The 26,347-nt window shown below is 39.1% G+C and overlaps 1 protein-coding gene across 1 annotated transcript in view; it reads left to right on the forward strand.

The window, feature by feature from the left end:
* The window catches only part of LOC117369676 (EEIG family member 2-like), a 29,676-nt gene extending 16,985 nt beyond the window's left edge, over positions 1–12,691 (forward strand). Inside the window, exons 7-11 of the mRNA XM_033964985.2 lie at positions 2,699–2,797; positions 5,949–6,177; positions 6,598–6,734; positions 7,928–7,997; positions 8,183–12,691. Of these exons, the coding sequence (XP_033820876.1) occupies positions 2,699–2,797; positions 5,949–6,177; positions 6,598–6,734; positions 7,928–7,997; positions 8,183–8,225 (578 nt within the window). The 3' untranslated portion in view covers positions 8,226–12,691. The remainder of the gene's footprint in view (positions 1–2,698; positions 2,798–5,948; positions 6,178–6,597; positions 6,735–7,927; positions 7,998–8,182) is intronic.
* Positions 12,692–26,347: the final 13,656 nt, after the last annotated feature.

The raw sequence follows: 26,347 nt of genomic DNA on the forward strand, positions 1-26,347 counted from the left end.
TGATAGTCTGTAGTGACATCATGCTAGGGGTGTTCTGCATGTATGTGTATGACGGAAGCAATTCATCAATTATCACGGTGACACACGCACACATTAGCAAACACCCCCCCAAGAACGTTTTTAGATTTTTCTGTGATCTATACAAGTGTTCATTGTCACGTTTGGGTGTTGTACTTTCAGCAAAAAGGTCAGAGTGACTAACTGGAAAAACTGTTGGATAATACTAGCTAGCATGTTATTTGAGAGGGACTTGTTTAACAGTAAAAATCAGCTCACCTGTTGTAGTTCCGACTAAGTGAGTTCTTTCTGGTCAGACTGTGTTGAAATAAAGCTCAGATTAAAGTCTAACAAGCCTCAGATAGAGCAGCGCTTACAGTTGGCGTCACACCCCCAGGGATGTGGATGACGTCAGCTGCAAAGTTGGTGTTAAGGTGTTAAGTCTGATGTCACTGACTGGCAGTATGTGATATACACACTGGTAATGCTGTTATGCTAAATTATTACTACATTATTAATAAGGAACAGAAACAAAAATAGATCAGCTGTGAAGTTTCTGGTCAGACCTGGAAGTTAGAGATATGCGGGATGACATCTGACCCGTGGGTTGGGACGGGCTGGGAAAAAATCTATTTATTGCGGCATGGGGTGGGGCGGGTTATATTTTCACAGAAGAAAAATCTGTAGGCTATTATTACAATAGCCTGTTTTTTTTTTTTAAAGCAATCTAATATTCATCTACATTGGCCTGTGCTTGATTATGTTTGATATTAAAGTTTAGTTAAGCACATAACCGGTGCAATTAACCTATAACCTGACTCCCCCACCCACACATGCCACATTAGCCAGTTACAACCATATACCACAGTTAACGGAGTCAAAAAGAAGAGATTTGGAGACTGAAGATGAGGTAATATTTTGTTTAAAAAGAAAACTGCAGCTTTTTCATCATACTGCCGGATTCACTCCCTTTATGTCTGTTTTCAAGCACGTTTTTTGCTAAGCTAAAGCTGCATTTATTGACGTATTTTTACTTTGTATTTAATGATTGCGGGTCGGGTTGTGTAAATAGATTCTGCTGTGCGGGTCGGGGCCATACATTATCAGACATGCGGGACCCATCTCTAACTTATAGAGCTGTTAAGTCGTGATGTCACTTCCGCTAAACAGTTTAAATACCTACTTCCTCCAGTCGTGGTTTGAAAGTCGGGTCCTTTCAATTCCAATATGACTCACAGAACAGGAGGAGCAGTCTGTGTCTTTTCCAGCCGCATCTGAGTTTGTGGTGACAGCTTCTGTTTGGTTTCTCACATCCCTTTTGTTCATCTTCTGTTGCCACGGAGACGGCGTCAACCAATTCCGAAGCCGTGCATTTATTTCCTCTGCTGCAGAAAAGTGCGTCTATTCTTGTGGCGATGACTATGCAAATGCTCGTGGTATTAAAGGCGCATTATGTAACTTTTCTGGTGGAGGATCTGCCATCTTCTTGTCTCCACGGAGATATTACCACAACCCCAAAACAACTCGTACTTTGCAGTGACGTCACGGTGGTGGGTGGGGTTCTGTTCTGTGTGTCTGTGGCGGGATGTTCAGCAGTTACCATGGCGCCACGATGTACACAAATGGTGCCAAATAAAATGTAAGATGGTCTGAAAGCGCAATAAATAAGGACAAAATGGAGTTGAAGTAGGGCTGTATCACATTAATGCAAAGTCATTTTAACAGCGACAGGTTTTTTTTAATTAATCTTGTTAATTTTGGCCAGGTTCTGCGAGTATAACACTTCCTTAAAGGCTCTTACTAAATTAAAGTCTCTGTATACTCCCACCGCAGACAGTCTTATTGTGAAAGAGTCAGACAGAGCACATTAGTGTGGAGCAGCAGAGCCACAGCAGTGTTTAAATGAATGGACGCTGACGATAATAAGACATATCCTAATGTCACTGCATCACATTAATACAGTTAGGTCTGTGAGAGAAGCACACATTTCCAGATGGTATTTATGTTATGTAAGCAATAAGAAAAAGAGAAAAATGCAAAATATGTTAAGGTAAATGTGTTGCATATACATAAAAAAATAATAGATTAATCGTGAGTTGACAGGACTCTGGACAATCATGCAGTTAATCACAGTTAAACATTTGAATTGATTGACAGCCCTAATTTAAACAACACATTTTCAGTGAATGTTGAAGACATCAGCTGAAAGGTCAAAATGTAAACTCCTCCATTTAATGTAGTCCTGGAGTCCCACTGCTCCTGACAGGTTGTCCCAGTGGCTTTGAAGGACGGGTCAAAGGCAGAGGATAAATTTCCTCCATGGATAAATGTAACTTTACCTAGAATGTTCCACAGTATGGCATTACACTTGGGGGATGAGCAGATGACGCTATCAGGCCAAGTTACAGCTAGGTCAGATCTGTGGAGAGGCAATCACGCTCACTGTAGGAATGGATGTTTTACAAGGTATTTTTGAGCAATAAAATCACCCGTAAGGAGGTAAGTTTCATGTCATACTATGGAATTTTACAAGTAAAGCAATAACATCTCCATGGAGACAAGAAAGTGGCAGACCCTCCACCAGAAAAGTGAAAGAATCCCTCAAAATCGGTATACAATGTCAATATTTCAGTAAATACATGGTCATTGTAATGGTATCAAGATAAAACACAAGTGATGGAACTCTATGTTTCTCTTGCAGAAAATCGAGAGGGGAAGTGTCCGGTTGTTTCTGATGATCTGGGAGGGTGTGGTCACTCTCGGACGTCCAGCTACGCCAGCCAGCAGTCCAAAGTCTCAGGTAAACTCTACACTTTGTATGTAATGTTAAAGCAAAACAGAGTAACTTTCAGTGATAGAGCTCCCCCTGCAGCTCCCTAATGAGAATACAGTCAAGGAACAGACCATGGATAAATCTCTTCGGGTGTTGTCACAGTTATAATGATGTTACCTCCTCAAAAACAGACCTGGAGTTGTGTTTTGTTTTGTTTTTTTCATTCACACGTATAACTAACACTTTATTATTAGTCTGTCTACATCTGCAAAGCTCAAAATGCTCTGTTCCACCTTGTGACGTCATTTAGTTGCACCTACTTTTACCTTTAGTTCAGTAGATATGAGCAATTCCACAGCTGAAATGATCTAAATGATTCTAGTGAAGGTGTGGGGAGTTTAAAACACATAGTGGAGCACTTCCTGTATTACCACATGATGACATCACAAGGTGGAGCAGAGTGTTTGATGTTTGATGAGGAAACAACATTATAACATAGATCAGAAAATAGCTCAATATGGGCTGTTTAACAACACGGGCAGGTTTTAGCATATTTCTGATTGATGACCATAACGTTGTCTGAATATCGATACAAAAACAAAAATAGGGCGATTTAATTTTGACTGATATACGCCCTTGTCTTGTGATTTTCTGAGCAGCTCTTGTCTCTGGACTGATTGATGGCGCTGCGTAAATGTGGGAAGTGTTCTGCTAAAAGGAGCAAAGTGAAAGTGTGTGTGATTGATCGCGGTTCCATTTGTGTCGGATCAGATGACCGTAATCAAAGATGGAAGTGGAGTCCGATACGCCTCACAATGATACAGCAATTCTCTCCCTTTAGAACGAAAAGGTGCACTATGTAACTTTTCTGTCGAGCGGTTCGCCACCTTGCTTGTCTCCATGGAAATGCCTGGAACAGGGGTCGGGAACCTTTTTAGCCGAGAGAGCCAAAAAAAAGTCACATATTTTAAAATGTATTTCCGTGAGAGCCATTACAATATTTTTTAACTCTGAATACAACTAAATGTGTAAAGTTTTAAACAAGACCAAGAATTTGAGAGTATAAGAATTCTCTGAATATATTGTTAATATTTTTTTTAATAACATCTGTGGGAGCCAAGTTTTGGTTTACGTTTGGTAATGCGCAAATTCAGAGTGTTAATATGTTAATGTTAATAAATGATGTTTTATGTTAATATTTGATTTATATGTATAAGCCACACTTGTTTTATTGTATTAATGTTGATTTTGGAAAATATCTTAGCATTGTCATTATTGAAGTTTTACATAAATATGTTACCGTCACTTTAAGAGCGATAGCGCGCTTGAGGGAAAACAGCACGCGCTGTGAGAATGTGTTAGTTGAGGCAGCGCATAAAAACGGAGCCAAATGGTTTTTCTTACCGTAGTATTGTTTATTTTTGATAATTACTTGATTTGATTACTTCTGTATTTATGTATAATTTATTCATTACTTATTGTGTTAACAAATGTCAGCTAAGATTTATCTGAGAGCCAGATGCAGTCATCAAAAGAGCCATGTCTGGCTCACGAGCCATAGGTTCCCGACCCCTGGCCTGGAATGTTCCATAGTATGACTTAAAATCTCTCTGTATATCCAAGTAAACAAGCAAGTGACACTATGATGTTACTTATCTTCTGTTTTTATTGCCAAAAAAACCTTGAAAATCATGATTTCTTACTGTTAGCAGACTTGCGTCTCCACAGATCTGACCTCTCACGTGACCTAGTGGTGTTATATGTAGAGAGTAGAATAAAATATCAATATGAATAGGTGTCAAGGCATTTTTAAGAATACCCTCTATTGTATATATAGGCCTGTAATATTTGCCTATTTTAAAGTGTGATTTTTTTTCTTGTGGATTAGAAAATTATCAGAAAATAAACATCTTTGTCATTAAAGGCTCAGCATTAATGAATATTGTATGAAGGACATTAGCAATTCTACACGAGGCATTTATATGTAGTTTTTATGAGATAGCAGTTTTATAAATTATTCATTAGTGAAAACACATGAGCGTCTAATGTAAAAGGGTCATTAGCTCAGAATAATGGGGCTCATGTTACACAAGCAGGCTATTGTCTGTTCATAAATGCGGCATTAAGATGTGATTATGGGCAGTACTTTTAAATGGACACTACTTACTAAATAGTTGACAGATGAGGAGGTGAGTGAAAGTTGTCATAGTTAACATGTTGCTTCAATCTGGAACATTCTCAAGAGCCTTGAGCCTCTCCTAAAGCAGCACTCGGATCTGTTAGATCTAAGTCCTGCTTTTAATAGTGTCGATGATGGGATCCTCTTACAGAGACTAGAGGACTGGGTGGGCATCTCTGGCACTGCCCTAAACTGGTTGAAATCCTATCTAGAAGACAGGAAGTACTTTGTTGAAATTAGGAACTATCGCAGAGCACATGGCCCTGACCTGTGGGATGCCCCAGGGGTCAATACTGGGACCCCTGTTGTTCAGTCTCTACATGCTGCCATTAGACCAGTTAATACGCAGCAATAATGTGTCTTACCACAACTCTGCAGATGACACTCAGATCTATGTCTCACTGCAGCAGGTGGATATGGACCAGTGGATTCACTCACTACATCAACAGATCAGTGTGTGGATGCAGAACAACAGCACACAACAGCTAAAGAGGTTACGGGTTCAATCTTCAGGTCGTCCGGGCATTTCTGTGTGCACGGAGTTTGCATGTTTCTTCCATTGTCTGGGTTGGTTTCCTCTGGGCGCTCTGGTTTCTGCATCACACCAAAACATACAATAGGTAAAATCCTGTAGCTTAAGGTAGTCCTGACCAAGACTAGCTCAGGATCTGGAGATGGGTCCCTGGACTGGGGCACCCACTGCTCCTGACAGGTCGCTCCAGTGGCATTGAAAGATGAATGAAATGCAGGGCAAAGTTCCTAATGCTGACAATAAAAGACAAGTCTGAAGTTGCCGTCTGTGTTGGCACTTTCTCTTCAATTTCTGTGGGCCAGTCACCTCCAGACTCTCTCTCTAAAACTAAATCAGGTTAGAAATCTAGGAGTAATAATGGACAGCCTTTCAAATTAATAATATGAGCAGCTTTTTACCATCTAAAAAAAAACAGTAGGACAGAAGAGGTATAAATCTTTAACCCTTTTGTCTTTTGTCCCTTCCAGGCTACAGTACGGGCCACTCGCGCTCCTCCAGTATGACGGAGTTCAGCCATCGCAGAAACCACTCCATCGGCAGCACATCGACTGGGATCGGCAGCATTCCGGAGCCGAGCGAGGAGCGGGAAAACCGGACGTGCCCAGTTTTACCAGAGCACCCGAACACATCGCCGCCCAACAGCACCGCTAGCTCCTCCCCTGTCCGGAGCGCGTCGTCATGTGAACGCCTCAACAGGTCGGACGGGTACTACCAAGGCTGGTTTAGTACTAATTTAAAGGCCCTGGACTGATGTGTAGTGTATAAACAGCTCTTGAGGTCAAAATAAGTCAGCGGCGTGTTGTCTGCTTGTAATTAGAAAGCATTTTATTTCATTGTAATCAGCAAGTACACGTTGGCATTCTAGTTGTCAGTTTTAACGTCATGGCAAAACTCCTCTCTGGTCTCTGAGAGCTGTGAAAAACGCTTATAAACTCATCACGGTGAATAATTAGGATGCTCTGAATGCATAAGGTATAAACACAAGGACAAGTTTTCTTCTGGGAACTCGGCGTCTCCATCAAGCGCCGGGATGTGCCTAGGACCATATAAATAATATAATTTTAACGGTTTATTCAAATTACCGGTTTGCTTAAAGCCTCTGTGCTGTTTCCTCAGACACCCCGTGAAGCAGGACTCGATGGAGTCTCAGTTGAAGCGAATGGACGACACTCGAGTGGACGCTGATGATGTGGTCGAGAAGATCCTCCAGAGTCAAGACTTCACCCCAAGTTTACTCGACTCCAGCGCAGAGGGTGAGGTTTTATCATTATAGATAAAAATATGCTTTTATTTTGATACATCTTTGGCTAAAAAGTTACACAGTGGAGCTTTAATGGACAGGTCTACTGCCAGTCCTCTGTCAGTAAAAGCAGAGTTCAGACTTTAGAGTGTAAATGAGAGTACTGAGAGTTTGCCATTTACACAAAAGTATAAGCTAGTGATTCAAAGTCTCACGTTTTCTTCACCTTGTCCCTAATGTAGATGAATAGAGGTCAATAGAGGAGCTTACAGTCTACTGAATCAGAGCAGACATGTTGGTGCTCCACACACTGGGACACTGCTGATGTCCAGTGCCCTGTCTCGTGTTTCCCCTGAGTCACTGTGCTCTTGGAGGACATTGTTTTTCCTTCTCAAGGTCTCTGCGCTCAGAGCCAGACCCACCACTGCTGTCAATAGAACAGAGTATTTTTAGATCGCCTAGCAACAGACTCTCTATGACAAGCTTTGCAGTCAGACCAACGTGTGTGTTTCCCTGCATGGCATAACATAATATACAGTACATAAGTCTAAATGTTTAAGTCCCCAATAACCTTTAAATCTATAATGAAATAAAAACCCTGCTGTAAGACTTAATAAACTTGTTTAATCAATCACTTTAAGTAAGCTACTAAAACATAATATTACAAATTAGTTGACTTTAACATTCAGCAAGACTTTATACATATTTTAAAAGTCAGAGGTGCAGCACAATTTTACTTTTACCATCTTCTTGTCTCCATGGAGATATTATTGCTTTGTGTGGAATATTACATTAAATGTATGTATGTCTATGGAAAAAACGCCATCAGGCCAAGATACAGATGTTTCTACTGCTCAAAAATATTCTGGAAACACCCGTCTTTACTAGTAGTAGTATGGCGCCTTTCCATAGATCTGTTCTGTAAGTGAATAATGCAAGATTAATGCCATATGGTAAAACATTTTAGGACAATCTCCATGGAGGTTGTGCTTATTTTCCAGTATTTAGGGAAAAAAAAGCTTATTTTCTGGTATTTAATTTGAAACCGTAAGAAACGCAGATGTTTGAGCTCAACTTGATAGAACTTGATAAAACTTGTTTCACCCAAAATGTGCCTTGGTTATTATTCACACGCTATGTAATAGTTTTGAAGAGTCAAGAAGATATGTGTAATTTTAATTTAATCGTATACTGTGTGTGTTCCAGAGGAGGGTCTGCGCTTGTTCGTGGGCCCAGGAGGAAGCACCGCTCTGGGCAGTCATCACCTCCCCACCAGGTCAGAACAGTGACACTCAGCATATATATATGAAAAAATAACCTGTGAACTTTACTGTAACTTGAGTTTGTGGTTGTTGCTGAAATTCAAAATCTTAACATTGGTATCAATAAGTATTGGCCTATATTTCCTCTCATTTGTCTCACTCGTCTTTGTCTTTTCTGAAATCTTGATCATATTTTTAGAGTTGGAGCCGGGGCGTATGAACAAGTCGTCATGAAGCGTTAAAATCAGACCAGACGAACTCGGAGGAGCTCACATGTCTCTGCAGCACTGGGTCTCAAGTCTGTGAACCGCCAAACAACGCCCCCTGGTGTTTAAACCTGCGTCATTACACTGCAGGAGGCTTGAACATGGAGGTTTATCATCTCAAAAATAGACCTGTGAAATGAAGTAAAGAAAAGAATCTACTAACAGAAACGGTCAGAAAATACAATTACGAAGGATTTTGTGACTGACTGGACCAAGCTAAACTAAAAGACTTGATTTCAATACATTCCTCTGTCACTCTACAGCAGTGACTGGTATAAAGCTGTTGTTGCTAAAAGCTGCTGTTGCTGCTAAACTGTGGTCCCTGCACTTTCGTTGAAGGACAATTTATTACATTGATTTGATATAATTTTTTTATTTAGATATTATTTGTGTTTTTTAGACTTATTTTCGTGTTCGAAATTCATTTTAGTCATAATTTACCAGGGCAATGAACCAGACTGGAGTTCACGCAGGCAAAGAGGTTTTCCTCTCAATTTTAAAGGTGTAGTACGTAACTTTTCTACCGGAGGGTTCGCTACGTCCTTGTCTCCATGGAGATGTTATTGCTTCACCTGGAATGCCCCACACTATGGCATTAAACATATCCATCTCCACATTAAGCTGTTTTGTAAGGCAATAAAATCACCTGTAAGTGATTAAATGCAAGATGGAGACGTTTAATGCCATACTGTGGAACATTCCAGGCAAATCAATAACATCTCCATGGAGAGAAGCAGGTGGCTGACTCTCCACTATAAAAGTTACATAGTGCATCTTTAAACACATTTACTTTTCATTTTAGTTGAAGACATATTTGGCTTATATTTAAGTCTTGTTAGTCCATAATTTTGACCATATTTTTCCTTGTAAACGAAAGTATTGTCTTATATAAATGACAGGGCTATTCGGGTTAATCTTGTGGTTTTCGAATGAGTTGGACGTGATTATATTATTGATACTTTGCAGCCGACGTCATCAACATTCTCTGGGGGTGTGATGCTAACTAGATGCACTGCTCTGTCTTGAGCTCCATTAGACTTTAATCTGATTTTTATTTTAGCACAATCACACATTTATCTGGAACTACAACAGGTGAGATGATTTGTGCTGTTTTAACAAGTCCCTCTCGTATAACAAATAACAGTGCAGTCACAAGCTAGCTAGCATTAGCCAACAGTTTTTCAGTTAGTCACACTCACTGTTTTTGAAAATTAAACACCTAAACAGGACCATGAACGCTCGTATTGATCAAACTTCTCAAAATATGCATCTATTATTTTTTGAGTTTTCAGCGTGTGCATTGTCTCCATGGTAAATCCTGAACACTTCACGCTGGGGGTGTTCTACATGTATCTCTATGGTGAAGTATCAATTCACTGACATGTCCTCTCTTTGTACCACAACTTTTAAAGCCAATTTAAAAATACTTTCTGTCCAATATTCCAACATAATGATATGAAAATGTACTGTTCTGTGTTCAGCTTTGGAGAATATCACTTTTTTTTTTTTTGAATAACCTTTTCCCTCGACTAATCATAGGACTGGGTTTTATTTACATTTGAGTGATTTGAGGTTTTAAATGGGAAGGAAAATATAAGGTTCCTCTATAGGATTTCCATGGACTTGTCAAATCCTAGTCCATTGTGTAACTGTTTCCAAAGCTTGTTCCTTTTACATATCTGGGGTTATTTTTGTCAAGTAGGATTGGGCAATATGAGGAAACAATTAGGGATACACCGATACGATACTGGCAACAGCGCTAATCCAGGACATTTAGTTGGATCGGGTATCGGTCCTATGATATCGGTTCATCCAATATCCTGGTTGAGCCTTTAATTGGATGTAATAAGACTTTCTTGGCTGATGTAGGTCTAGGATTTCTCATAATATTTTAACTTTCATTCATAGAAAGTGGATCCGTTTGGGCTATTTCCCCAAAAAACATGACAATTCTCAGATCTTACACTGGTATTAATATCGAGTAGTGGCAGATACTTAAAGACAAAGTATCGATATCAGGCTGGATTGGTGCAGCCCTAAAAGCAATTATATATTATCACAATTTCATAAGAGTAAATCAGAGTTTCCAAACCACGGAATGCAATAATACGCAAGCCATTTAAAGGTAGTAGGTGAAATTGAACAGTATTTGAATTAAAATGTAAATATGTGTTTTGGAGGATCAATATAATTTAAACAAGCAAATGTATTGGCAATAATTGACAACATACTGCTATAATAAACACACTAATTTGCTGAGTAATCAAGTTAGGGGGCACTAGGACCGTGAGACAAACATTAAAGGGCACTCAGAGCATAAACATTGGACAAGATTATGATTTTGATTTGATCCGACCATGTCCAGTCAGTATCTTTATTAAAGTCTTTAAAAAGTGACTAAACTAAAGCCATCTACTCCCTCTAAAGCTTCACACTTCACTGTGATTGGTTCGATCCACCTGTCAATCACTCAGCATAAGACAGAGGGTGACCAATAAGACGAGAGGGCGGGGAAAAGCACTGGGTCGCAAAAATATTGATAATCACAAGAAAATATAAGTAAAATGGACAAAAAGGTAGAACTTATTGAGTAGGTTCTACGTTAGACTTGGGTTTGTCTTGGTTTAGTCTCTGTTAAAGTTTCATTTTGACACAGTTTGACTAATTTACCTGAAGTTATTGTACTAAAAAGTGTATTAAATAAAACATTGCATTAATACCGTCATCACTATACAAACCCGATTAGTGAATATAACATCTTTTTTCTTAAATCACACAGGTGTAAACTGAATCACAATAATTAAAATAGTTTATCTCCGTATCGCCCAACCCTGCTGTCAAAACATCTCTCACTTCTGACCAGAGTCGATGTTTTAAACTGTTGCTTCTTATGATTTAGGGACTGTACAAAGGTTATTGCACTGCCAGTGTAGAGATAGTTGCTTCTTTATCTAAACAGCTGGTCTGTTCATATCAATAGAAATAGATACGCCAGATATTTAACTAGAAACTGAAAAAACACCACCATAGAGCAGCTCGTGCTAACTAGCCTTTAGCTTTTAGTCATTCCTAACCTCGGGAGTAATCTCAGCTATTGAAAAGCCTTAAAAGTTGACAGATTTTGTTGGGAAAAAGTGGATTTTTAAAGGCGCTGTACCTGATTTGTCATCTTTAAAATTGCGAAAAACTAGTTAAATTTAAACGGTTTGAAGTGATCCAAAGTTATTCCTCACTTACCTTATGAATATTTAGGATACTTGGAAAACATAATTATTTTCCGTCACGGTAAAACTAAGAGCAGCCGGCATGCTAACGTGCTCTTCCTGTAGCTCGGACAATAATACACTTTTCAATTTCATGCAGATTTACTTTGAAATCAAGAGCTGCTTATACAATATATCTGTAAAGAGGCTCGTTTTGCTCAAATACATGTGAAAAATCAAGTACAGAGCCTTTAAGTAGATGTAATGTTTTTCTGTCACTTACAAAATATAAAATTTAAAATGTTTTATTTCAGTTTTTGCCCATAAAGTTACATTGGCCCTGCCTGTCGTCAAATTGTAGAATGTGTTTAAAGTGCATTTGACAGTTTTTTTGAATTATTACTTTGTTAAAATGGTTCCTGTGGTAAATATTTCTCTGTTTTACACCGGTGAAGTGGCAGTTTGTGAATAAAAGTTTAGAAAAATTACAGGAAGTAGTGCTAAGTTTTAAAATGGAACCTCCCTTATGACAATACACAAAATCTCCAAAATGCATGGACAGTTTATGTACAAGGAAGGCGTTTTTTTGACGGTTTAAACCTTTATTTAAAACTATTGTTCCTACTATTAATTCGACAGGATTTGGCGCTTGTTAACATTATAGTTGCTAGGTAAATTATGGAATTACCCCTCCGTATGTCATATCTGCTGCCGTGTCCAACCAGGAAGTAAAATGATAAACTTCACCAAAATTTTTAAAAAGATCATACAGTTTTTTTTTCCTAAATCTGAAATATAATTATCTTAACAGTGTTTTACGAGTAGCCCAAACCTGTCATCTGCACTTTAAACATTTTGAAAACCATTATAAAATCCAAATGAGTTGTGAATGAGTGGTGAGTTTATTACAAAGATGAGCTAAAGTGGCGTGTACCATTTTGTTGTAAGCCATAGTAGAGGTAGCGCTCCTCACCTTAGACTAACTGTGCACAAATCTGTGTCTCTGTTCTGCATGCTCCCGTGTCTGTCAACCGGTAAATAAACTTCATTATATTTAGGGCTGGGTACTGTTAAAACATGCAAAAGAAAAGGCTCGGTCGCTATTTCGATACTAGACTAATACCGGCAATGCATTTTAAGACGATGTAATGTCATTATTACAAAACAAGAGCTTTTTCTCAGCGTGTGGTCTTAAGTTATAGATTTTTTTTTAGGTTTTTTAGTTAGTATCAAGTTCAATTTTTGACCCTAAACCAAAATATCTATCATCTAGTATGTTAGGATTTATAATTTAGATGTTAGCTGTAAGACTCTGTTCAAACTTGAGTTTCCATTGGTCTAAACTACAGGATTAGCAGGTTTTATACCGCATAACTATGATGAGATGTTTGCATTCGAATTGCAATTTAAATTCTTCTTTCAAAAACAAAAACTTGCACCAAAACTGTTTAACAAAGTTTCATTTCAGGTAGGGTTTTATACCAAATGAACAGCTGCCCAGCCCTAACCCTATACATCTCTATATATACAACATTTTAACATAAACATCGTCTCGTGTCCATTTAACCTGCGTCACCAAAGCTCCGTGTCCATCAGTGTTCGATAATGTTTTAACTCCGTGTCGGGATTCCCATGTTTGTCAGAAATTGTGAAGCCATTTTTAAAATTTTGAATATATATCTTATAATTCCTTTTCAATGAACTGAAGCCATGTGCTACAAAGTATGCATTAAATAGTGGGTATCATTTTCTACATGTCATTTTCAAAGTGTAATTTAATTTTTGTTCATTTGTTTTGTTTTTATTTTAAATGTGTGCCATATTAACAATGTGTACAAAGTGTATCGATTATAGCTAAAGGCCCGTATTACACTATTTTCTGAGCTGTTATGATGTTGTTTCCTCGTCACAAACAGACCTGGAGTTGTGTTTTTGTTTCATTCATATTTGTGTCGCACTCAGTTTGCGTATTTAGGCACTTTAGGAGTTCTTCTCTCACATTGAAAACACTCTGTTCCCACCTTGTGATGTCATCAAGTGGCAATACTCCATACACGTTCACTGGAATCATATATTTGGATAATTTGCAGCACTGGAATTGCCAAACTTGAATCTACATCTATTGTTTTAGCCTCGTTGAAACTTCTTCTCTCCTCAGTACATCAGATACTGTACTTTTTCTGGCAAAGACAGTTTTTAAAATGGAAACAAATTAAGGTTATTGTAGTGGATTGCAGAGTAAAGCAAAGTTAAACTGAGGATAAAAGTAGCTGTTAACTTTAAAACTACAACTTCATGACATCACGAGGTGGAACAGAGCATTTTGAGCTTTGGAGATGTAACAGACTAATAAAAAAGTGTTACTCAAACGTGTGTGAATGAAACAAAACACAACTCCAGGTCTGTTTTCGATGAGGAACAACATTATAACACGACTCAAATCTCACACGAGTCAAGTTTGCGTAATATAGGACCTTTTAAACGTTTTTAACTGCACTGTGTAAATGTTCCACCACCTGCTTATCTGCGTTGAGATATTTCTAGGGTCAGAATGTTCCGCAGTACAGATTTAAACTGGACTATCTCCATGTCAAGTTACATGTCAGATCTATAGAGAGGCGACCCCGCTCACAGTAAGAACGCATGTTGTTTTTCAGCGGAGGGAATTAAAACATCTGTAACTGAACCTCCACGGAGACGAGCAGGTGGCGGACAACCCCATCAGAAAAGTTACAAAGTGCAGCCTTAAGTTCTTTCTTAAGCTAAAAATTCTGTCTTTTTTTTGACATTTTTACATTTATATTTCAACATCTCGGTTTTGTAGCGCACGGCCCAAATCTCAGCTATTTCAACTGTCAATTTTTGTGATTTTTTTGTTTTATTTGTCGATGTACCGATGACTTAAAGTGGGACTAAACACGTTAACGCCGCCCACCTTTCCTTCCACATTTCAATTTAGAGCTGCTAAACTGGGCTGTACCTGGAGGACTAAAGAAAAGAGCGAGGGGGGAGGAGAGGCGGGGTCTAGAGGTATAAGGAATACTGTCATTGGTCTAACAGGTATCTTCAAACTCCGCCCCTGCAGCCAGGTGTTTGTAATCAGAAACACCTGGCTGTAATCAGAGCAGTCCTGTGTAATGTCACATAGTACTTGAAATTGAAACAGACAATGCTATTAAAACACCGTATACACAGTTAAGTGTTTAGTTCTACTTTAACTACGTCCGCGCAGGTCTGGTCTTGTACAGGTACCAAACATGTTGATCCAAACATGTGTTTTTTTTCTCTTCTGTGAAGTTGTTCTGTCAAAAGTGAAATGTTCCCTTGATGTTTTCAGTGGATCCTGTGACATCAGCTGTCCCAAAGTCAAATGTACTAAAGACTCAATGTGCCCCACACTGTACAATTAAATGGTTCAATCCTGCAACTGTGGTTTGTATCAATGTAGAATAAAACATCACATCAGCAACTGGACTAAACCAGGACTAGAAATAAACCAGGACTAAAATAGAACTAAACCAGGACTGGATGAGACCTAAGCCAGGACTAGAACTAAACCAGGACTAGAACTAAAACAGGAGTAGATAAGAAATAAACCAGGACTAAAATAGAACTAAACCAGGACTAGATGAGAAATAAACCAGGACTAAAATAGAACTAAACCAGGACTGTATATAAACCAGGACTAGAACTAAAACAGGACTAGATGAGAACTAAACCAGGACTAAAATAGAACTAAATCAGGACTAGATTAGAAATAAACCATGACTAGAAATAAACCAGGACTAGAAATAAAACAGTACTAGATGAGGACTAAACCAGGACTGGATGAGAAATAACCCAGGACTAGAAATAAACCAGGACTAGAACTAAAACAGGACTAGATGAGAAATAAACCAGGACTAAAATAGAACTAAACCAGGACTAAAATAGAACTAAATCAGGACTAGATGAGAAATAAACCAGGACTAGATGAGGACTAAACCAGGACTGGATGAGAAATAACCCAGGACTAGAAATAAACCAGGACTAGAAATAAACCAGGACTAGAACTAAAACAGGACTAGATGAGAAATAAACCAGGACTAAAATAGAACTAAACCAGGACTAAAATAGAACTAAATCAGGACTAGATGAGGACTAAACCAGGACTGGATGAGAAATAACCCAGGACTAGAAATAAACCAGGACTAAAACTAAATCAGGACTAGATGAGAAATAAACCAGGACTAGAAATAAACCAGGACTAGATGAGGACTAAATCAGGACTAGAAATAAACCAGGACTAGAACTAAAACAGTACTAGATGAGAAATAAACCAGGACTGGATGAGAAATAACCCAGAAGTAGAAATAAACCAGGACTAGAACTAAACCAGGACTAGATGAGAAATAAACCAGGACTAAAATAGAACTAAATCAGGACTAGATGAGAAATAAACCAGGACTAGATGAGGACTAACCCAAGACTAGAAATAAACCAGGACTAGAACTAAAACGGTACTGGATGAGAACTAAACCAGGACTAAAATAGAACTAAACCAGGACTGGATGAGACCTAACCCAGGACTAGAAATAAACCAGGACTAGATGAGGACTAAACCAGGACTGGATGAGACCTAAGCCAGGACTAGAACTAAACCAGGACTAGAACTAAAACAGGACTAGATGAGAAATAAACCAGGACTAAAATAGAACTAAATCAGGACTAGATGAGAAATAAACCAGGACTAGAAATAAACCAGGACTAGATGAGGACTAAACCAGGACTAGAAATAAACCAGGACTAGAACTAAAACAGTACTAGATGAGGACTAAACCAGGACTGGATGAGAAATAACCCAGGACTAGAAATAAACCAGGACTAGAACTAAACCAGGACTAGATGAGAAATAAACCAGGACTAGAAATAAACCAGGACTAGATGAGGACTAACCCAAGACTAGAAATAAACCAGGACTAGAACTAAAACGGTACTGGATGAGAACTAAACCAGGACTAGATGAGAAATAAACGAGGACTAGATGAGAAATAAACCAGGACTAGAACTAAACCAGGACTAGATGAGAAATAAACCAGGACTAGAAATAAACCAGGACTAGATGAGGACTAACCCAAGACTAGAAATAAACCAGGACTAGAACTAAAACGGTACTGGATGAGAACTAAACCAGGACTAGATGAGAAATAAACGAGGACTAGATGAGAAATAAACCAGGACTAGACTACCCTCTGGTTCTAAGTTAATATAAGTGTAGTTACTATAAAGTGCTACCTTACAATGTCACACATGCAATATGTAAAGTTTATTTAAACATTTAGAAATACATTTTCCAACTCAAACGTTACAACCACCTTTAGTGATAATATGTTGGGCACATTTCTTACACTTTTGTGCACGTCCCACCAGGGGGAGGAAAGACCCAAGACACGCTGGGACTGTGTGGAAATGGAAGTTTGTGCATCCTGCTCAGACAGCTGCCTCTGCCACCTGATCCCAGACAAAGGAAAATAAAACAGACGGATCTTTTTTGTTGCCATTTATTTATTTATTTTTTACACCTAATCTATAGTTAATTTCTCCACTGCGACAGCAAAGCCAATACAACTTAAGCCTCTGTACCTGTTTGGAGGAGCAGAGCAGAGTTTGACCATTGGTTCATCTATGTAGGTAACATGTATGTGTATATATGTATATTTACATATGTACGTATACATATATAAACATCATGGACAAGGACAACCAAAGCGTCTCTGTTCAGTATTTACCTTTGAGAAGCACAGTTGCCGTTTGACTCTCCATCACCTGCAGTTCTCCGTGGGTCCTCAGGAGGTCGCTCTTCTCCACACGCTGCAAACAGTGTACAGTGAATCCCAACTAAAACTGATGCACATCTTTCACTGACAAAATACTGAGAAATTTTTTCCACAATATTGGCTATATCTGGCAATATCTGTCAATTACTATTGATATTTTTGTCTTTAATGAGTGAAAAATATCAGCCCAGTGCATCAGTTCTTTGTCACTGGTTCTGTTCATTTTCAGAACTTCTAGCAGCAGCCAGATGAGTCGGACTTCCACAATATAGCAATAAACTTGACTATCTCCATGGAGACAAGCAGCTGGTGGCACCAGGCCAAGTGACACCTCAGATCTATGAAGAGGTGAGCCCGCTCACAGTAATAATGAATGTTTAAAAGAGATTCTACAGCAATAAAAACATCTATAACTGAATAAATACAAGACATACAAGTTTAATGCTATACTATGGAACATTCCAGGCAAACCAATAACATCCCCATGGAGACAATTAGGTGAAAACTCTCCACCACAAAATATGCATACTTCATCTTAAAGTTTGGATTTTGACAAAATATTTCTACTTTGAAATAGTTTGTATTGATTATAGTCACTACATTTGACTGTGCTGTTTGCACATTCACCTCCTGTGTGTTTGGTCCATGTCTCCTCCTTCTCTTCCCTCTCTTCCCTCTCTTCCTTCTTTTCTCTGTCCCTCCACCTCCTTTTTAGTGCTCGGTCCAGAACAGCACCACACGGAGCAGCAGTCTCCACAGCACGTTGTCCTTCAGACTAGGGTAGATTATCCTGTGCAAATTACACACGTTATGAAGAAACTAAACTAATGAAATGATGCAACTCAATACAGATACTGATGATAATGGCAATAATGTGTTAATTATATAAAAAACAGTATGGAATTTTAAACTCATTGCCTAAAAAGTTATATTTTATTGGTAGGGTTAAGATACACTATTGTCCCTGTATGGAAATGTGTCCTCTGCATTTGATAATTGATGATCATCCCACGCAGGCTGGCTCCGCCCTGTTAGCTCAGAATATGATTGCTAGTCTAGATTGACCAGGTAAGACTAGCACACAGAATAGCTCAGGGAAGCACAGTGATAGTGACGTTAGGGAGCAGTTTAGACCAGTGAAGCACAGCTCAGTCAGAGGGAACAGCTCCAAACAGACAGAGACTGTGTGTGCCCCACGTACAAAAAGCACAATAAAAACACCTCTAAACTCTGACAAGGAAGCTGTCAGATCTCATAACTTAATAAAAATAAATAAATGTGCCGCAAATAAACAAAATGATAAGTGTGTAAAATGTGGACTGCTAAACATCAGGTCTCTTTCCTCCAAATCTCTTTTAATAAATGAACTAATTGGCGACCTTAATATTGATCTGTTAGCCCTAACTGAAACATGGCTTCGGGAAAATGACTATGTTAGTGTTGAAGGATCCCAGCAGGGGTCGCCAAAGGATGCGTGAACGTGACGTCACACTGCTATAATAATGCTTAAGGTAGTTAAAATGTTATGCTAAAGTTATGAAGTAAATATCTGAAGTTATGAAGTAAATATGACTGATTTACCGACTTATCTATATCAACTTGCTAAATTTAGACTCATCTGTTAAATGGGTATTTGATTAGCTTTATTCTTTTATTTGATACGCTTATGATATTATGATTATTAAAGGTGCCTAAGTTACTCAATTGGTTAAAAGAATGTTTTAACTAAAAGGACCTTATGGATGTGCTAATGTTGCTAGTTTATGCTAGTTGCTTGTTATATCTTTAGGACTGCATTTATAGCTTGTTTTGATTTTATGATGCATTTAAGTAGCAATCTGATGCTAAATGATTTAATGGTACATTATAGTATAACCAAAGTGCCTTTTGTTTTATTTTTACTTTTATGCTTTTATACCTTTTATACTTTTATACTTATTAAAATTTTTCTTAATAATTGTAAGATCAATGTTTGACAGTATGAACTGGGCTGGCTATAACTGACATTGAATTAAATGCTTAAATTTGCTCTAAATTGAAGTTAAGACAAAGTTCATAAGTTCAGTGAGTTTGAGATAAGTTCAAGACACAGCTGCGCAGGTGCAACTCTACAGTTCGCTGGGTGCACAGGAACTGACCATATTTGGAAACTTTCCAGTTCACTGAGTGCACAGGAAGTGACCATATTTGGAAACTTTCCGGTTCACTGAGTGCACAGGAACAGACCATATCTGTAATAGAGGGGAAGTACCTAGTGGGCAGGCCACACTTGCTGTCAAACACTGATTGGTTCTTGAGATTTGGAAAGCCCCTTGTAAACTGTATATAAGCTGTACTCATTCTGCAAGCAAACGGAGATCTCTTTGACGTGGAGACTTTGTGTTTCACACTCATTGACGCATTTCCCCGAGGTCTTTTTGACGTGGAGACTGGGCAGTCTCGCACCCAATTAGTCACCTCAAGTGCTTGCCACCGATTTGGGTGAGAGCCTTTCGATTCTTGGAAGCCTAGGAGTTTAGGTGGGACCCGCCTGTCTACCATTGAGACAGTTGCCAGAGTCTCTCACCAGATCCAGGACCATATCGAATCGTGCCTCAATTGTACCCACCGGCTGAATGGGTGTAGGTAGTTCGATACCTGACAAGTCTGGATTAGATGTGGGACCCGCCTGTCTACCATTGAGACAGTAGCCAAAATCTCTCACTGTTCCAGGTCACATTGAACATACCTGACTTAGAACCCTCGGTTGAAGTTCGCTTGGCAATAAACACACAAAAAAGGCATTTACTGACTACACCTCATTTTTGTCTCCACACTTGATCTCCTCTTCTTTTAGCTAGACTAAAAGTTTAGTAGTTTATAATTCTACACGCAGGAGACCAGATCTTCGTAAGGTAGGTTTTTTCACACTTTCTTACACTTTTCTGGGCTGGTCCTGGTCCAACCTTGGGAGGTAAAAGGGTTTTAAAGGGTTTATCAATACGGGTCATCGGGTGTCTCTCCCTCAGGTAAAAGTTGTTAAAGTTGCTCTACCACTGCGGTGATTCGACAGAGGTCAAAATAAGTCCGCTGTGTACTGTCTGCATCTAATTTTAAAAAGTTTCATTCTCCGAGAATCAAGAAGTATGCGGTTAGCATTAGTTGTTAGCGTAAAATACACTAACTTTCAGTCAGTGCATTGTTCTGCTAATGTAGCCAGTTTAAGTAATTTAAAGCTGATGTAGCCTTTTGTTTCTTGGCCAAACAACTTAAAGCCAAGTGGTTGTCTCTTTGTTCAAAGTACTTTAGTTGAGCCAAATGTAAACGTGACAGGGCCATGAGTCTCACTGATTCACCCTCGCTGTGTGAAGGAGAGGTTTCACAGGTCTTTCCTTCCTGCTGCTGTCAGACTGTACACTTTTAACACTGAACATGTGTCATTTAACCATACTTATGTGCAATATTCAAGTCACTTTACGAAGATGTTATATTAGAGTCTATTTTTAGTTTATTTTTAAGTCTATTTTTTAAATTATTTTAAACTATTTATCTATTATCTTGTTTTATTGCGTGTACCATTTTCCTTCTGTTTTTTAACTGTGCGGTGCAATACTGGAATTTCCCCACTGTGGGACTAATATCTTATCTTATTTCTGGAAGCTTCTTGTGCGCACGAAACCACCTACTGGCCAAGTGTATAATCACAGGCAGCTGTATCTGAACCATAAAATGGCCGTGTCACAATTCACCAAATGGATACCCTTCCAAGTACCCGGCCAAAAATGTATACTCCTCAGTGTAGTCAGTGTTATTCTAAATTATTGTGTATCTTTTATGCAAGAAAAGATTTAAAAAACTATCTGACCAGCTCAGAAACACTTTATAAAACATATTTGAACAATAATCAATATATATACAAGATTATGCAGATTGTACTTAGGGTTAGGTTTTTACAGCCCTTCCTATAAAAAAAGTCAGGCTTTTGAAGCTAAGACATTGATTTTGCCAGGTCAAATTTTTTGGAATGTTTACTAAAGACTATCTGAAGTTCTGCAGCTTATGAGTTTGTAATCTTTAGTAAAATATCATTTTTGGAATATTTAGAAATGGTTTAAAATCAGTGCATTGATCATTATGTACAATAACAAGTGAAAAAACAAAAATAAGAAAATCAGAAATTATTTTATATTTCAGTGAAGAGGAAATTGAACAATAAATCAACAGTGCAATATTATATACATTTACAAAATGAACTGAAATATAAACACGAACAGTGAAACATTATATACAATAATTTACAAAATGAAGGGCTTTCAATGTCTTTTACAGTTCTGATTCAGGCAGAGTGCGGTACATCCTGAAACAGTTCCTGTCCACCTGCAAGCAAAGCCCCACTGTACACTCCTGACACTGCCAGGGAGTGCAGCGTTTACAGAGCACGCACTGACGCCGTCCCATACTGGCCTTTTGCCTTTTTGATTGTCCAGAACTGGTGGGGACAGGGAGGTGTTTGGAGGTGGGCACTTTGGGCTTTGTTTTTAGGGGAACTCCTAACAGTTGTGATGTGAGCATCTCCTGAAAGTCCTGCCTTGTGGGGGGTCTCTCGCCACGGATGGTCGACATCTCTTTGAAAATAATAAAGCTGGGGACTTCCGGTTTGGCTAATGGCGGAGTATGTACAACACCGGGAGAGCTCTGCTGAAATCCTTAAAATACTGGTCAAAAATCCTGCTAAAACACAGTGTGGCTACATCCAGAATATCTCTTAAGATGGGTAAGACAACAAAGAAGCCTATTTCAGTCCAAGAAGAGCCGGTGGAGGAAGAAATACCTCAAACCAGCGACAACCAAGACATTGCATGTACCGACAGTGCCGCTAGCAACCAAGGTGCTACGCTAGCACGAGCCGTCATGGAAGCGATGCTGCTACAGCTGGAAGAACGAATAATTTCAACTTTGTCCGCCAAACTTTCAGCAGATCGTGCGTTGATTGACAGTCACGACCAGACAATACATCAAATTGAAACATCATTAAACGACATGGAGAGCCGTATATTGGCACTGGAGTCCACCTGTGCCCTCTTAAAAAAAGAAAACGAAGCGCTAAAGCTTAAAACAGATGACCTCGAAAATCGTTCACGGCGTAATAACATCCGTGTAACTGGCTTACCTGAAAGAGCTGAAGGCCCACGTCCGTCTGCTTTCCTCGCTGAATGTTTGAAGGAGGTTTTCGGTCCGGACGCGTTCCCCTCCCCGCTGGAAGTTGACCGGGCTCACCGTGTCAGTGTCCGCACACGGAACCGGGATGCTCCGCGCCCGCTTATTGCCAGGATTCACCACTACCGGAATAAAGAACTCATTCTGAAGCTTGCTTGTGAAAAGGGACGACTCCTCTACCGCAGCACAGAAATCCACATTTTTCCAGATTACAGCTCAGAGGTCTCCCAGAAGAGAGCAGCATTCTCCGAGGTCCAGTCCCAGCTCAGATCCGCTGGATTCCCGTACAGAATGTTTTTTCCGGCTAAGCTTCAGGTCACGGACAAGAATGGACAGAATATAACTTTCTCCACACCAGATGATGTACGCTCCTTCCTCGCCGACGTGCTTAAGGACTGATGAGCCCACTTCTGTCGCTGTCTTGGCTGCGATCAGGTGAGCCCAGACCGGGCCGCTCCTCGGCGCGCATTTCCCCGCTCTCCCTCCCTCCCTGATGCGCGGCTCTCGGTTCGTCTCGCCAGTGCATCTCCACTGCCCGGTATGCATACTGTATTTGGACTGATGGTTTTGCCCTAGATTTTTTTTTTTTTTTTTTTTTAACGGAAACAAAAGAGTTGTTCTATAAATATGTTGTATATGTAGGCTGTATTCTCTACAATGGACAAATCTGCTCTAGTTTATTTTAGCTTTAGCCAGCATTATATTTTTATTATCCTGTCCTACAGTTACTTTTCCTCCAGTTTTTTCTTTACTTTAAATCATACAGTACAGTATAGCATTGTTTCTGTCTTACGTGTGGGCTACGTGTGTTTCACATTAATCAATATTTGTAATGTGATATTCATTCAGGTTTTCAGAGTTCAAGAAGTTTAGTGTGTAGTGAGTTTTTCCTTGTCACTCACTAAAGGACTGAGTTTGCATATTTATTATGTTGGTTTCTAATATTATATTAAATTGCAGTTTCTATGTCTTTTTATTATTTTTATTTTTCCTTTTTAAATGTTTTCCCTTCCGCTTTTTCACTCCAACCTCTTTATGTGTCCACACAGACTTGTTACAATTTAGGTTAAGTTTCCAGGCTCATTTTGAGATTATCACAATACTTTTCTCATTATGGCAAGCATAACCAAACATGGGAAAAATCATAGCATTACTTTTGTCTCTTTAAATGTGAAGGGTGTTAATAATGTGGTTAAAAGACAGAAAATAGATACTTACCTTAGACAGTTGGGAGTGGGTGTGGCCTTCCTCTAGGAAACACACTTGGGACAGGGCCAGTCCAAATTACTTAAGAAGAACTGGGTTGGCCATGTTTTTCATTCAAATTTCAGTGCTAAAGCTAGGGGCACTGCGATCTTAGTGCATAAGGACATACCATTTCAGTTAGAAGAAGTCATCTCGGACTCAGCGGGACGCTATGTAATAGTTAGGGGTCATATGTTCTTTACCCCTGTTATTCTGCTGTCTATATATGCCCCAAACTGGGACGATGGTGTTTTTTTCACTAAGCTCTTTGCTACTTTGCCCAGCCAAGACAATTACAATATTATAATAGGAGGTGACTTTAACTGTGTTCTCGACCCCAACCTTGACAGATCCTCCAATAAGCCACAATCACTGTGCAAGCCTGCCAAAGTTATTAATAATTTCAAAAAACATGCCGGTTTATCTGATATTTGGAGGTTCCACAACCCTAAAAACAAAGCTTTCTCCTTTTTCTCCAATGTCCACCACACTTACACTCGTATAGATTATTTTTTAATTGAGAATAAACTACTGGAAAAGATCCACTCATGCACTTATCATAGTATAACTGTGTCGGACCATGCCGCTCTGTCCTTTATTCTGGAGTTACCGGACTGCCCCAGACCAAGGCGTAACTGGAGATTCAACACACTTCTGTCAGATGAGGACTTTACTAAAGTTTTAACTACCGAAGTTAAGTCCTTTCTTGATACTAATAAATCCCCGGAAATAAGTCAGTCACTCCTGTGGGAGACCCTAAAGGCATATCTTAGAGGGCAGATAATAGCCTACGGCTCAAGAACAAATAAAGCAAGAAGTTCCAAACTCAATGATTTAACACGTATGATTGCAGATATAGATGAGCAACACTCAACCTCCCCGTCACCATCTCTTTACAAGGAAAGGCTGAAGCTGCAGACAGAGTATGACTTATTGTCTACAGACAAGGCTACACAATTAATACTCAAGGCCCGTCATAACAGCTACGAACACGGGGATAAGGCAAGTAAACTACTAGCCCACCAAATTCGGCAAAATAATGCTTCTCGTCTCATTACTAAAATACAAGATGATAGTGGGGAAACAATTATTACCATATACCATATATAACCATGCCAAAATAAATGACACTTTTAAAGAATTTTATGCAGAATTATACACTTCTGAAAATCGGTGTGATCTTCCTGAAATTAATTCCTTTTTGGATGAATTGGCTTTTCCCACTGTCTCTTCTGAAAAACTGCCAGCACTTGATGCTGAGATCTCCATAATTGAGATCAAGGATGCTATTAAGTCATTAAGGACAAACAAAACACCTGGTCCAGATGGGTTTGGTGCTGAATTTTATAAGAAATTTGTGGAGGAGTTGTCTCCTCTTTTACAGGAGGTTTTTAATGAATCTCTGTCAGTCGGCTGCCTTCCACCAACATTACAACAAGCTGCAATTACTGTTCTGCCAAAAAAAGACAAAGATCCACTGAAATGTAGTTCATATCGTCCAATCTCGTTGCTCAATGTGGATTATAAAATTTTAGCCAAAATTTTAGCCTCTCGATTGGAGGGAGTTCTGCCACAGATCATCTCGTTAGATCAAACTGGATTTATTAAAGGAAGAGATTCCACTTCTAATGTTAGAAGACTTCTTGACATAGTGCACACTCCACCTGGTCAAAATACTGAAATTGTCCTATCTCTGGATGCAGAGAAAGCCTTTGACCGGGTGGAGTGGGAATTTCTGTTTGCTACATTGAAGAAATTTGGCTTTGGAGACTGTTTCATTTCCTGGATGAAACTACTGTATTCCGAACCAGTTGCGTCAGTCATAACTAACGGACAGCAATCTCGATATTTTCCTCTCAGGAGAGGCACACGCCAGGGATGCCCACTGTCCCCACTTCTGTTTGCATTAGTAATTGAACCGTTAGCTATTGCCCTCAAGGCATAGAACGAGGTGGTGTACTCCATAAATTGTCTCTTTATGCAGACGATTTGTTGCTTTATGTGTCTGGCCCGCAGTCCACAATCCCTTTCATCATTGACTTGCTGGACCAGTTTGGGAGACTATCAGGTTATAAAATTAATTTAGATAAAAGTTTATTATTTTTCCTAAAACAAGATGATGCAGTGCCCTCCCTAGATGTACGGCAGTTTAAAATAGCTAAAAACTCTTTTAAATACCTTGGAGTGGAGGTAACGCGCACCTTACCATCACTTTTTACTAAAAACTTTACTGTCCTGTTAGAAAAATGCAAACAAGATTTAGAACGATGGAAGGAACTCCCCTTGTCAGTGGCAGGAAGGGTTAATATAATTAAAATGGTAATACTGCCAAAATTCATATACCTCTTTCAAAATATCCCCGTTTATTAGGAAATCATTCTTTAAATCATTTGATAAACTTTTAACCTCCTTCATTTGGAAAGGTGGATCACATAGAATTAAAAAAGCTGCTCTTCAAAGGCAAAAGAAAAGGGCTGGGCTTGCACTTTCCAATTTTCTCTACTATTATTGGGCATGTAACATACAAAAAATTCTTCACTGGGTCCATCTTGACAACACCAATCAACCTGAATCTTGGGTGTCCCTTGAATATGCCACCAGCCATATCCATTTAGGCTCACTTGTAAGTGCTTCTGCC

This window comes from Periophthalmus magnuspinnatus, chromosome 4 (assembly GCF_009829125.3).
Source record: "Periophthalmus magnuspinnatus isolate fPerMag1 chromosome 4, fPerMag1.2.pri, whole genome shotgun sequence".
Lineage (NCBI taxonomy): Eukaryota > Metazoa > Chordata > Actinopteri > Gobiiformes > Gobiidae > Periophthalmus > Periophthalmus magnuspinnatus.